Genomic DNA, 13,889 nt, shown 5'->3' on the forward strand with positions numbered 1-13,889 from the left:
TCGAACACACACCCTCTCTTCATGACTAAGTCATGTGTGTGTATTGCAAGCTCTGGGGGAAGCTCCATTTGCACCTAGTGCCCAGCCTCAGGGGCCCTGCCTGGGGACTATGATCAATAGGTACTGCTCCATCCCTGCCTGCATTTAGCTATCTGAATTGTCTCCTCCATCCTCCAACTCTTCTCAAGACAACTAGGTAAGAGCAACAGCTGGATGGAGTGGAGTCTGTCCTCTGCAGAGGACGCAGACATCCTTGAGGCAGTAGGCTTCTCTCGTCATGTTGGGCAGGGGAGTAAGGATATATCCCCCTACAGGAGTGGAGTGGGAGCTAGCTGGGCATGAGCCTAGAAGATGGGGGAGCTAGAATCTTCCCTGCCCTTTTCCCACAAGTTGGGGAGAGAAAGACTAAGAAAAGTGGGTATGGGACATATCTGGAGCGTGGAAGCTTACATCAGCCAACGAGCAGCTGAAGGCACCCGCCTTTCAGCAACGGCAGGGGAACGCTTGAATGCACTGGCCAACAATAATCAAGGCCAAATCTTTAAAAAGGTGTGCTCCAACGAGCTGGTCCTACCCAGGGTCCGCTCCTTCATGGCCCCTGCAGAGCTACTTACATGAAACAAAATATAAACAAATCAATATCCAAACCAGAGCAAATCAATGCAGCTGCTGTTCCACACAGAATATTTGAATAGTTTGTAACAGTGCATTGGTGCAAGCTGGTTGGTGCTTTGTAGACCATCATTTCCCATTGAATGCTTAGTTTCGAATTCCAAATAAACAGCAAATCAGCTTCTTGGTTTGTCCCGTAAACATTTGCTCTACATGCTTGTAAAATCAAGAAATTGCCTTGTGATTGCCAAACTTGCCATGGGAGATTCCTTATGTACAGTTTTCTTGCTGCCACAGCGTCCCTACCATTAGGCAGAGAAATAATGACTATAAGTGAAACTCCGTTCACTATCTCCTCGCACCCACTCTGTTTCAAGTCTCTGCATGTCATGGGCTGACGTGATCTCTCTTTTGTCTCCTAGTTTATACCTACTTCTACAAAGGGAAGGAGTACTGGAAGTTTGATAACCAGAGGCTCAGTGTGGAGCCAGGTTACCCTCGGTCAATCCTCAAAGACTGGATGGGTTGCAACCAAAAAGAAGTTGAACAAAGCAAAGAAAGACGTTTCCCCTATGATGATGTGGATATTATGGTGACAATCAATGATGTGCCTAGCACTGTAAATGCAATTGCAGTAGTGATCCCTTGCATTTTATCTCTGTGTATCCTTGTCTTGGTTTATACAATCTTCCAGTTTAAAAACAAAGAAGTGCAGCAAAATGTTACCTATTACAAACGACCTGTCCAGGAATGGGTATGACACATTTCAGCTCATAGCTGACAAGATGAGTTTAGAAGTCCACCAAACAAAACTGATCAAGTGACTTATTATGAGTCATGGACATTCTGGGACTGAAAGAAGCAGGAAAAACAGAGGTGGCCTTGCAGAGTGGAGCCTCTTTCCTTCTTACTGCCTCAGTCATATGTCTGTCTTGCTGTGCCATTCTCCACAGGCCCCCTTGTGAGTGTCACAGACTGCAAGGGGAATTTTATTGAAATGTTTTTCAACTGACCTGGGAAACCTTCTTCAGTGCCCTGCCCTAGTGCTCGCTGTTAAACCCAGCATTCTCCAGTGTAGCTAACCACATCTAAATGGACCAGGTTTTTTACAGTTGTCTCATAAATTAAATAAGATGATGAAATCTATGAAATAGGAACAATTCAGTATCTTAAGAAGACATGCTGATGCTGAGTCATTCTAAAAGATCTTAGTTTATTACAGGACCCAGGAAATTACCTGGCTACAGTTTTCCAATACCTGCTGGTCAGATGTTTTGTACATTCATAATAATAACAGTGCACAAGGAGGAGGTAAGTCTGTGGTGGCTACAAATTCAAGGAACGCTAACCAAGCTAAAATATTAAATAGTAACAGCAGCTCCTCAATTGGGCTATGTACAAGACAAACCTCAGAACACCCCCTAATGTTAACACAGTCCTAAATGCTTTTGTTTTAAGAACCTCTCATGTAATTAATATTTAAATGTCATATTAGCACTATTTGAGATTCCCATCAGTCACAAACAATAAATTGTTACCAAAACAATTAATAATTGATATAAGAACTCTGCTGTATTTTATCTCAAAATTCTGGAAAAAGATGAAATGTGGTATGTATAAATCAGATTCTGAAATTTGTGTCTCAGGTTTCAAGAGAATGAAAATGCTTGTTTGGAGGGAGATCTTCCTTATATTTAGGTGGCATGGTCTGGATAAAGAATTATGCCTGTGCCTAAAACTTGAACCCTAAAACTGTTCAGAGGTTGAAAACAGTATATCTTTGAGAATTATTTTTCATTTTCACTAACTTCCTCACACCCAAGTATCTGACTGGGGCCAAAAGAGGGCATGGCACAGTATGGTGAGCAAGCTTGTTCTCACCAGATGACTGGCACAGTTCTGAAGATGTATGCGACTCACATAAGGTCTGGATAAATCTCTGAATTGTTGGGTACTGATCTTTGACAAATCTCCGTCTCAGGCGGCAGTTGTCTGCTCTTTCCTGTAGTAAATGTGCATACTTGGGAATGTCATGTCCTAACTAGAGACGTCCTTAATCTGGTTTTCCATGCTGATATCCAAACAGTATATTAACTAACTATGGAAGCAGCACTTCTGTTAACATTCAAAGTGACATTCAGCTCTGTGCAGAGAAGACCATACAAGGCCTAGACAACACTTACATGTCACTTGTGCCCTGTTCTGAGCACTTAACTGGAATGTGAGGGATGCCCAGTCCTAAAGTGGGCATTCTGCCAAGGGCTGAATTCCACCAGAGTGCAGCTGATGACGCAAGAAGCATTGGACATCTGATTAACATCCAACCATGGACAACATGGGTCTTAAACTCAATGAGGCACTCCAAGTTTGTTTCACTTGTTAATTTTCGTACATGATTCGGGTTATAAGTATTATGATGCCAAGGCAGGGCAGGACAGTGTCTGTCTCCTTTTATATTCCTGGAGTGTGCTCAGACACTGCTGTGAAGGGGGCCATCTAACTGTCAATGACTTATTTGAATTGCACCTTGTGTGGTCTCAGACTGTATTTTCGCCTTTGTAACTCACTTCAGTAGCCAAGAAACGCTGTGTGTCTTCATCAGCATTATAAAATCCAGGACAGGGAGACCTAGGACACGTAACACATTTGAATATTAGTGAAAGATCTGATGGAGGCTCCTGATGGCTGAAGGACTACAAACAAAGGACCAAATAAGGCCAGACCTAATCACTAAACCCTCCCTCCCCCCACGTTGCTATGTGTACTACACATGTGGGGCTGACACTCACATTGTAAGTTCCAGCACCATGTGACAGGTTGCATTCACCATGCACTTTACTGTGCCACTGAGCAGCTTCAGACAGATACCAGTTGAAAAAACATAGCCAAAAATTCACAACCTTTCAATATGGGGCAATATGTGGTCAGTCTTGGACCGGCAACAGGTTTAAGGCTGGCTAGCTCCTGAACCATCAGGGTTCGAAATGGTTGCTTTATCCTATTAGAAAGCCAAGTATCGCCCTTGCCAGTAAGGTAAGGCTGCTGACATATTTTGAGACTGGCCTTTATTTATGCTGGTACAAATAATAGTAGTCACAGTTTTCTGCTCTTAATTATTTGCAATCACAGTTTAGGTCACATATGCCACTGGCCCTAATTTGTGGGTACAATTTGGGACTCAGCCAGTTGACAACTAAATTTTGGGACAACAAGTGCTGCCAAAACTGTGCACAATGTTTTACGTTTGCAAATCTGCATCTGCTAAAATGGGAGCTTGGTAACGGGCAGGCTGAACTGCATCCCTTCGTTCTGACTCTGGTAGATCACATGCTCTCTGACCTTAGTATGAATGGAAAAGTTATTGTCATTTATTGTTAGATGTTTTTAAAACACATCAGCTATTTCTTTAGCGCCCCGCCCCCCAGCCATACAGTTGCATTCATGTTACTAAGGTCATCTGGCTATGGATATGAAATATAGTGCCAATAATTGTTTCCCAAACTTTTTAAGTCATAACTAAACCAAAGGTGCTGTAAAATATCCGACATCTAAAAACACATGACTGTGTGAGTAGTACCTGGATGAAGGCTTTCCTGGCATTTGCTTGGGACGAGCTGCATAAGTGACTATTCCAAATTCATGTGAGCAGAAGCATGCAGCACTGCAATCTCCAGTGTTGTATTGGTGTAAATTTGGGCAGAATTTGATCTCACTTTCAGTGATAATTGGCAATAAAGGTCCTGACCCTGCATCATTGCTCATGCCTAGGAATGCTAAGGGGTCCTTGCTAATCTGCCCTGGTTAATTAAAGCCCCGCGTAGAACATACATAAACAAAACTAAATTCATACAGTTAAAAATATACACGTAATTTCCCACGGTCACAAACCAGTGAGAAAGAAAGAGAGAACCATACACAACAGCCGCTGCTCACATTGCTCAGTGCACTATGGGAAATTACTCACAGCACAATGAGGGTCGCTGCATGAGGCGCTGACCAGAAAAGGGAAAACATCTCAAAGCTCGGCAAGTGTTCACCTGACACATGAATGGGCTTTGTGCTATTTTGGCCTTTACCGTGGCTCTGTCTGGGGTTCAGGGGGAGAGCAGGGTGTCTGCAGTCCAGCACTCATGTGAGCAGAGGCTGTGTGTTGCCCCAGTAAAGTTAGAGCTTAGGCGTAGTTCCTTGCAGCTGCATGCCCTTACTCACCACAGCACACGCTGAAGGGGGCAGGGAATGAGTACCGCTTTATAACCACAGATTGCTGCATCCAGAGATGAGGCTGTATTGTTCACCATCTTTGCAGAGTGGCTGCAGATCCAAATTTTTGTATCCACGCGGGGCTCTAGGTATAAGCCAAGAATTGGTGTCATAGAAGCATAGAAATTAGGGTTGGAAGGGCCCTCAGGAGGTCATCTAGTCCAACCCCCTGCTCAAAGCACGACCAACTCATCCCAGCCAGGGCTTTGTCAAGCCAGGCCTTAAAAAAACGCTAAGGATGGAGATTCCACCACCTCCCTAGGTAACCCATTCCAGTGCTTCACCACCCTCCCAGTGAAACAGGTTTTTTTTTTTTTTTTTCCCCTCGTATCCAACCTCCCCCACTGCCACTTGAGACCATTGCTCCTTGTTCTGTCATCTGCCACCACTGAGAACAGCCTGGCTCCATCCTCCCTGGAACCCCCTTTCAGGTAGTTAAAGGCCGCTATCAAATCCCCCCTCAGTCTTCTCTTCTGCAGACTAAACAAGTCTAGTTCCTTCAGCCTCGCCCCATAAGTCTTGTGCTCCAGCCCCCCTAATCATTTTTGTTGCCCTCTGCTGGACTCTCTCCAACTTGTCCACATCCTTTTTGTAGTGGGGGGACCCAAAACTGGACACAATACTCCAAATGCGGCCTCACCAATGCCGAATAGAAGGGAATAATCACTTCCCTCCATCTGCTAGCAATGCTCCTACTAATGCAGCCCACTATACTTCTTGGCAACAGGGGGCACACTGCTGGCTCATATCCAGCTGCTGCTCCACTGTGACCCCCCCCCCCCAGGTACTTGTGTCAGTGGAAACACATATGTAAGCATATGCTCCTGATGCCAATAAGGCCGTTGGTTACACACACCCCCGTCCATGGCATCAGCCTAACTCATGGTAGCAGGTACTGGGTGGCTGCACAGCAGCAAGTCAGCAATGCAGGATCAGGCTTGGTTCCCAGCCTGCACGCTTGCAGCTCACTTCCCTCCCCCGCCCTCCTTTCCACCCCATTCCCGCTGGCTTGTGGCGAACAGGCTCACAAATAAATCTGGTCAAAACTCAGGATTTGCAGCCACTGGGAAAGTTTGACATTGCATGTGCTTTGCTGCAAATTGCAATTTTTCACAGACCAGAAACATCTGAACACTGCTTATTGGGCAAGGTCGAACCCTGGCCCAGCGGGGCCATGCGACAGTGACCAGTTGCCCTGGAGCTGGCACGGGGCCACCTGGGATGTCTCGTTCAGGTACTGTGGGGGCTGGGCACCACTGTGGGAGCACCGCCACCATGATGCACCATAGCAGCGCAACCAGGGAGGCCCCAGGGCATGGTGGGAGATGTGGATCAGCCAGATGGTAAATGGCATCCCAGCACTTTGGATTAATGATGAACTGACCCAAATCAAATGTTTCTAGTCACAGCAACCCGACCCAACAGGAAATGGAAAAGTCTCAGCAAAATCCCTTGTGGAAAAGGCATTTTCTGTTGAGACACCATGTTGGCCCTCTTTGTCCTCCTCCTCCACAGCCATTGCTCTGCAACACGACCCCCCCCCCCCAGATTCCCCTCTGTGCAGTGCCCCTCCCCACCAGATCCCCAGACTCCCCCACAGAGCCACCTCTCACAGGGCCCCTCCCCACACGTTCTGGGAGCTTTTGTGAGTAGTGCCCCCAGTTGGAGGGGACTAAAATTCTGCGTCTGCAAACGTCCCCCAACCGTGCCTGCAGCTCCCCAAACAAAACAAAACCTGAATGGATGTTGCACTTGTACCTCTCCGCCAAGAAATAAATCCTGTCCCTAAATGGGTCTGAGCCCTCTGCCCTAGCTCCCCATTCTTCATTGGGACACAGCCCTGCCCTCCATTCCCCCCCCCCCAGCACTGGGTCACAGTCCCCTCCCCCTGGCTGCACCCTTTACCCTTCCACCCCCATCACTAGTTCACAGCCCTCTCCCTCCCACCCTCCATTGCCCCTTGCACCTGGATCACAGCCCATAATGAAACGTAAGGGGCAGTTGGTTGGGCAGCTGGGAGAGGCCAAAGAGGTGTCAGGATCCTGAGACTGACTCCCCAGGACCAGTGTGGAGAGGGCAGTGTGCCACGTTAGTTGGATTGACCAGGCAGGCAGACCCAGAGAGAGTCAAGAACCTGGGGGATGCCAGGAACAGAGCAGAACTTGCTGGCACTGGAGCAGCAGCCCAGAGCCAGGAGCTGGAGCAGCGAGGAGCAAGGCCCAAGCTGCAGCAGGAGCCGTGGGGCCAGAAGTGAGCTAGCGAAGCGCGCTATGTCCCACGTGCAGCACCGCTGTCCAGCCAGTTACCGCCTTTAGTGCCAGTCTCCTGCCGGGTTTTGCTGGATAGGACTTGGTTCCTCTCAATCCCACCTCCTGCTCAGCAGTGGATAATGTCCCATAGGACACTATTCAGTGGCGCCCCCCTCCTCCCCCGCTCCCACCTGCGCCTACTGGGCAGTGGCACCAGGGAGGAGAAAGTGTAACCCCAAAGTAATCCCCACTTACATGCTAGAGACTTGGAGCCACCCAAGAAATACTGCCTCCCATCCCCACACCCACACTATACTCAGCGTAGCAATGATATCAACCATGGAGTCAATGTGCCACCCCAGGGTAAAACACGACTCGCTGGGTCACTGCTACCCATGCTGACAATACCGTGAATTTCCCCAGTCACGTGCCCTGATACAGCAAACCCCATGTCCACAATGTTGTTTGTGCAGCAGTTAGCACCTTGGTTGACGTGGCTCAGGGCAGCCACAAAGACACGCATGTGGGAGAGGATGGTTTCCCCCCCCACACACCCCCCGGCAGCAGGTAACACAACAAAGTAAAACCCAGGTGTCCCCCACCCACACTTTCTGACTGACTAAAGGCTGGTGACGACTCCATGACCGTGCCTCAGGCTCAGGGATGGCTCCAGTCACTGCAGAGGGGCTGATGATCGCTGCTGGTAGGTATCCTCTTTGTGCAGGAGTCAGGCTGCTGCTGGCCCCAGGATGTCCCCTCCCCACAACGGTCACGGTACTGTTTACAAAGCCGAACATCTGTTTCCCAGCCACACTCCCAGCAGGTGGCAGCCCTGGACTAGCAGCCAGAGCGGGCTGGCCATGCAGTGGCTGATCTCAGCGGGGGGATCGAAGCACTAACTCCACCTGGATGCAGGGCATTTTCCCAACAAAGCTCTGTACCCTGAAATCCACCTTGGAGCAGGAAAGGGCCAAGCTGCAGGATCTTGCTGCCAGGTTCTTCAGAAGCGGGTTGTCCAGTGACCCTGAATGCAGGCCTGGGCCCCCGCAGCTCCCCACCCCTCCAGTCCTGGCTGGCTCCAGCCTGCACCAAAATGGTTTCGCATCTTGCCAGGGCTCCCAGGGGAGGACATCTCATTCCCTATTGGGTTTTTTCTGGGCCTTTCACATGTCAATCATGTGACTCTGCCCCCTCCTCTCTTGGCAACACTGCCCCTCCTCCGCACAGGTGCCCTGCCAGTCTCCCCCACCCGACAGGGCTCTGGTGCTCTAACAAGTGCCTCTCCTCTCCCCTCAGGGTGCCCAGCAGACTCTGAGGCTGCCCTTGGCTCCCTAAGGACAGCACCTCTTCCTGTGCTACTGCACAGAGCAGCCAGGGCAAGGGGTGCTCCCTGGGGTAACGCATACCGTGGGAGCTGAACGCAGGAGCGGCTGGGCAGAGGGCCCGGGCCAGGGCAATGCTGCCACGAGAGGGTCAGACGTGGAGGGGGATGTGAACGCAACAGACGGGGGGCACTGATGGTGGGGAGAAGCATCCTGTCACCTAGAGCCTGAGGGTGTGTAGCTGCCAGCACAGCAGGTGTCCCGCTGTGTGGGCCATGCCCGAGAGCATTGGTTAAGGTGTCCCTGTGCCCAGGGTGCAGAGTTTCTGGATCCTTTAACTATTCCATTTTTCCCTAGTTGGTTTACAATTTCTGTTTAATAAATTGTATTTGATTTAAACTCTGTGTAGTGCTCTGGGGCAGGGACTCACCGAGGCGAGAGAACCCCACACTGGGGACACTATAGCCCTGTCCTGAGTGACCCAGGATGAAAGTGGGAGTTAACCTTCCCAGGGATCAGGCAGACAGTGGGGTGAAGGGACTTGGGGGGTATGGACTCAGATCCTTTTGCAGCTAGACTGGGGTTTAGCCAGCCTGGCGATGTCAGGTGAAGGCCAGGGTGGGTGAAGGTAGATTTTTTCACACTCCTAATAGACAAAGCTATGCCAGTAAAGCTTTCAAACATAGCCCAGGCCTCAGAGAGGGGATATAAGGGGCAGTGTGCCATGAGCATGCCATTAGCAGCTGCCTCCTATATGCCTACCTCTGCCAGGAACCATGCAGTGCACTCCTGCTGCCCCATAGCAAGCTGGGACTGTGCCTTGCTGCTATACGCTGGTTACCTACCTCCTCCGCCCAGCCCATGCGATCCTGGTCCTGTTCTCGTCAGGATCTTATACAGCCCCTAAGCACTGAGCATCGTCCACTCATGCCTTGCGTGATGTGACCGACATCCATCATCTGCAGTTCATTCTCTTTCTCAGCCTGTTCCCTCAGTCCTGTTCTGTAGGGATTCATTTATAAATCCAATGTACAGCATGTGCATTGTACCATGTGTTCACACTGCCTAAAGCAAGAGGGAAGAGGTGTGATTGGCTCTCAGAGCAGATTATGACGTTTGTGGTGGCTCTTGGACCCTGTCTGGCAGGTAACTGGCCTCCCAGAAAGCATTGTCTCTTACTGACAGGTGCTTTATCCTTGCAGTGCCCAGCTCATTGTGCCTGAGAAGCATGGTTTTCACCCTGAAGCTTTAGACTCTTTTATGTATTCTGAGGCCAGGCACTGAGTGGCTTGAAGCTAAGGCACTTGTTTTCTTAGTCTGTTTCATCCACCTGTTGTGTCCCATGTCCCCTGGACTGTGAGTTCTCTGCAGATGGGAGTTTTCCTTGTTATAAGCACCCAGCCCACTGTCACCCAGAGGGGCCTGAAGGGAGACCAAGCCAGAATGAGGTCAGGCAATTCTTCCTTCCCCCTCCCGTCAGCAGCTGTTCCCAATACCCCAGAGCCCAGGCTAAGAGGAGCCGCTTTCCCAGCTGAGCTCCATTTCCTGCTGCTGAGAACTCACCATCAGGCTCAGACACAGGGCTTCTTTGCAGCCGCCCCTTGCCCCTGCCATTGCCCAGGGTCAGGGTCAGCTCCCAGTAACAGCACTCAGCGGGGGAATCCCCCAAGAGATGTGAGTGAAAAAGATGGGGGGGGAGGGAAGAGAGCATTCTTCAAAGACAGGAGGGAGAGCAGAGGGGTAATTCAGAGAGAGTCCCCTCGTGCCCCTTCTGTCAGAGCAACAGCCCCTTTCCTTCTGCTCACACAGTGCTGCTGGGACGGTGCGATCTGCTGTCTCTCTTACAGCCCCAGCTCCCGTAGCCCAACTAGCAATCTCAGCCGTCATTAAGAAAAATGTTACTGTCCCTCATGGGTGCAGAGAAAAGCTTGAAATTATGACTCGAGTTTGAGCCTAGAACGCAGAAAACCTTGGGGAGACATGGGAATGTAGAACGGGAGGCGCAAGCCATGATTTTTTTTAAAATAGCTCCAGCTGTGGCTCATGCAGAGGTCCATGCAAAGCATATAACGCAAGCAGAAGTGAGGGCAATAGTGGAGGTTCCAGCAAAACACAGAAACCGAAAATATGACAAAGCTTATTTCAAACTGGGCTTTATCTAGAGCAAGTTTAACGATGCACCGAACCTGTGTTGTATGCGGCAAAGTACTAGCAAACTATAGTACACGCCCTTGCAAGCCACTCCGGCATCTCGAAACAAGACACCCTACTTTACTATCTAAGCCCATTGTTTTTTCAGAGAAAGGCAATGAGTTAACAGGACCAAAAAAAATTGGAGTGTACAGCACCGTTAACATGAAGGCGAATGAGGTGTCTTACCATGTGACTTGCGTATTGCCAAAGCTGGTAAGCTGCACAACATAGGTGAGAAACTACTGCCAGCTGCAAAGGATATTTGTGCGGTGATGACATCAGAGAAAGCAGCATCACAGCTAGACGTGATCCCACTTGCCAGTGACAGTTTCACATGGTATTGCAACAAGGGCCACTGATGTAAAAGACCAGCTCCTACAAGTGTCTGTGAAAGCCCATATTACTCCATTCACAGAGATGAGGCTACCGCTATCTCAAATGCTGCACAGCTGTTCATTCAAAAAACAGAGTTACTTACCAATAACTGTTGTTCTTCGAGATGTGTTGCTCATATCCATTCCAATATAGGTGAGTGCGTGCCCCGTACACTGGTTCCCGGAACTTTTTTCCCCTTAGCAGGCCCTGCAGAGTTGGCTTAGGCGCCCCCTGGAGTACCACGCTCACCACCTTCTTTCTGCCGACTCCGGCAGCGGGGACGGAGGGTGGATGTGGAATGGATATGAGCAACACATCTCGAAGAACAATTATTACTGGTAAGTAACCCTCTTTTCTACTTTAAGTGATTGCTCACATCCATTCCAATATAGGTGATTAAATAGCCATACCTTGGAGGTGTGTAAGAGTCAACAGCGAGCTGCTCTCATCAGTACGGCCCTGCCGAAGCTCACGTCCTCTCTCGCCTGCTGCACGACGGCATAGTGGGACGTGAAGGTGTGGACCAATGACCAGGTAGCTGCTTTGCAGATGTCGTGCAGGGGCACTCTCTCCAGGAAGGCCGATGAGGAGGCCTGGCCTCTGGTTGAGTGCGCTGAAAAAGCTTCTAGAAGCGGCACCTTCGCCTGCTCATAGCAGGTTCTGATGCAGGTGGTGATCCAGGCGGAGATGCGCTGGATGGAGACAAGTGAACCCTTCATCCAGTCCGCCACCGCCACGAACAGCTGCGTCAACTTCCGGAACGGCCGTGTTTGCTTGAGGTAGTAGGCAAGGGCTCGTCTCATGTCCAGCGAGTGCCATCTCTGCTCCTCCTCCGACCCGTGTGGTTTTGGGAAGAACATGGGAAGGACGATATCCTGGTTATAGTGGAACTGGGACACCACCTTAGCCAGGACGGCCGGATGGAGTCTCAGTTGTACCTTGTCCTTATAAAAGACAGTGTAAGGGGGCTCGGAGATCAAGGCCCTTATCTCGGAGACCCTTCTAGCCGATGTGATGGCCACCAGGAAGGATACCTTCCACGAGAGGACGAGCAGCGGGCATGTAGCCATGGGCTCGAAGGCGGGTCCTGTCAACATGGCGAGGACCAGGCTCAGGTCCCGGGGAGGCACCGGGTCACGGACTTGCGGATATAGCCCCTCCACCCCTTTAAGGAGCCTGACAGACATGGGGTGTGAGAATAATGACCTCCCTTCCATCGGCTGGTGGAAGACGAAGATGGCCACCAAGTGCACCCTCAGGGAGACCAGTGCTAGACCCTGGAGCTTCAAATGTAGCAGGTACTCCAAGATCGCCTGTATGGGCGAGCAGCTCGGTGGGATACCCCAGGATTCTGCCCAACAGGTAAACCGCTTCCACTTGGCCCAGTACACCACCTGAGTGGAAGGTTTTCTGCTGCCCAGCAGAACCTGTTGGACCTACGCGGAGCAGGCTCTCTCTCCCTCCGTCAGCCACAGAGTCTCAATGCTGTCAGGTGGAGGGAGTCCAGGTCCGGGTGGAGCAGGCGACCCCGGTCTTGGGACAGCAGGTCGTAACGCCTCAGGAGCGGCAGGGCAATGGACAGATCCAGCAGCACACTGAACCAGTGCCGTCTCGGCCAGGATGGCGCAATCAGTATGATGTGCGCTTTGTCTCTCTTGATCTTCAAGAGGACTTTGGGCAGTAGCAGAATGGGGGGAAACGCATACATGAGGGTCCCCTTCCAGTCTATAAGGAACGCAACAGAAATGGAACCAGGCTCACGACCCTGGAGCAAGCAGCACCTCGGGCATTTCCTGTTCCAGGACAATGCGAACAGTTCCAGTTGGGGAACACCCCACTTGTGGAAGATAAAACTTATCACTTCCGGGTGTAGTGACCAGTCGTGTTGGGGTAGAAATGACCTGCTGAGGCGGTCCGCCTCCTCGTTCCTGACCACCGGGAGGTGAGAGGCAGATATGTGGAAGTTGTGCCTCACCGCAAAGTCCCAAAGTCAGATGGCCTGCTGGCAAAGGGCCGAGGAGCACCCCCCCCACACGCCTGTTCATATAGAACATCATGCCCCTCAGGAATCTGAGGAACACCTTGCAGGCCAGGCGGACTGCTCTGAGCTCCCGGACGTTGATGTGGAGACACCTCTCTCATGCCGACCAGAGCCCTTGGGTGCTGTGATCGCTGCTGATGTGGGCCCACCAGCCCACATCCGAGGTGTCCGTAATAAGAGTCACCAACGGTGCCAAGTCCCTGAAGGGAACACCCCTCAGAACCTCTCCTGGGTCCCTCCACCAATACAGGGAAGACAGTACCTGAAGGGGAACTGTGATCACTCTGTTCAACGAGTGCCTGGCTGGTGCATACACAGAGGCCAGCCACGCCTGGAGAGGCCTGAACTTGAGGTGACCCGACCTCACCACATACATATAGGCTGCCATATGTCCCAACAGCTGAAGGCAGTGCCTGGCTGTCGTCGTGGGGGACCTGTGGAGATTGCTGATTATGGCAGCTATGGCCTCGAAGCGAGGTCATGGGAGGAATGCTCTGGCCTGGGTGGCCTCCAGGGTGCCCCCGATGAAATCTATGCGCTGCAGTGGGGTGAGGGTGGACTTCTGCTTGTTTATGAGCAGCCCCAGTCTGGTGCATGTCGCACAAGTGAGTGCCAGGCCGTTCCTCACGTGGGTCCTGGACCTGCCCCAGATCAGCCAATCGTCCAGGTAGGGGAAGATCTGCACCCCTCTGCGGCGCAAGTGGGCCACTACCACCGCCATGCATTTTCTGAAAACCCTGGGTGCAGACGAGAGGCCAAAGGGGGGCCGAAAACTGGTAGTGGGAGCCAGCTACCATGAACCTGAGGAACTGTCTGTGACCGGGCAGAATAATAATA

The 13,889-nt window shown here is 50.9% G+C and overlaps 1 protein-coding gene and 1 long non-coding RNA gene across 2 annotated transcripts in view; one reads left to right on the top strand and one right to left on the bottom strand.

The window, feature by feature from the left end:
- MMP24 (matrix metallopeptidase 24) overlaps positions 1 to 1,828 on the top strand; it is a 250,246-nt gene extending 248,418 nt beyond the window's left edge. The window contains exon 9 of the mRNA XM_067546868.1: positions 1,035 to 1,828. Within this exon, the coding sequence (XP_067402969.1) occupies positions 1,035 to 1,372 (338 nt within the window). The 3' untranslated portion in view covers positions 1,373 to 1,828. The remainder of the gene's footprint in view (positions 1 to 1,034) is intronic.
- A 321-nt stretch (positions 1,829 to 2,149) lies between these two features.
- Positions 2,150 to 11,097, bottom strand: LOC137152318 (uncharacterized). Its single transcript, XR_010919508.1, has 3 exons — positions 9,289 to 11,097; positions 4,822 to 4,957; positions 2,150 to 3,240 (listed from the first exon to the last, which is right to left on the bottom strand). It is a non-coding gene; the product is annotated as an uncharacterized lncRNA (long non-coding RNA).
- Between the last annotated feature and the right edge of the window lie 2,792 nt (positions 11,098 to 13,889).

This window comes from Emydura macquarii, unplaced genomic scaffold (assembly GCF_026122565.2).
Source record: "Emydura macquarii macquarii isolate MOO-44397 ecotype Brisbane River unplaced genomic scaffold, CSIRO-AGI_Emac_v2 contig_1170, whole genome shotgun sequence".
Classification (NCBI taxonomy): Eukaryota; Metazoa; Chordata; order Testudines; family Chelidae; genus Emydura; species Emydura macquarii.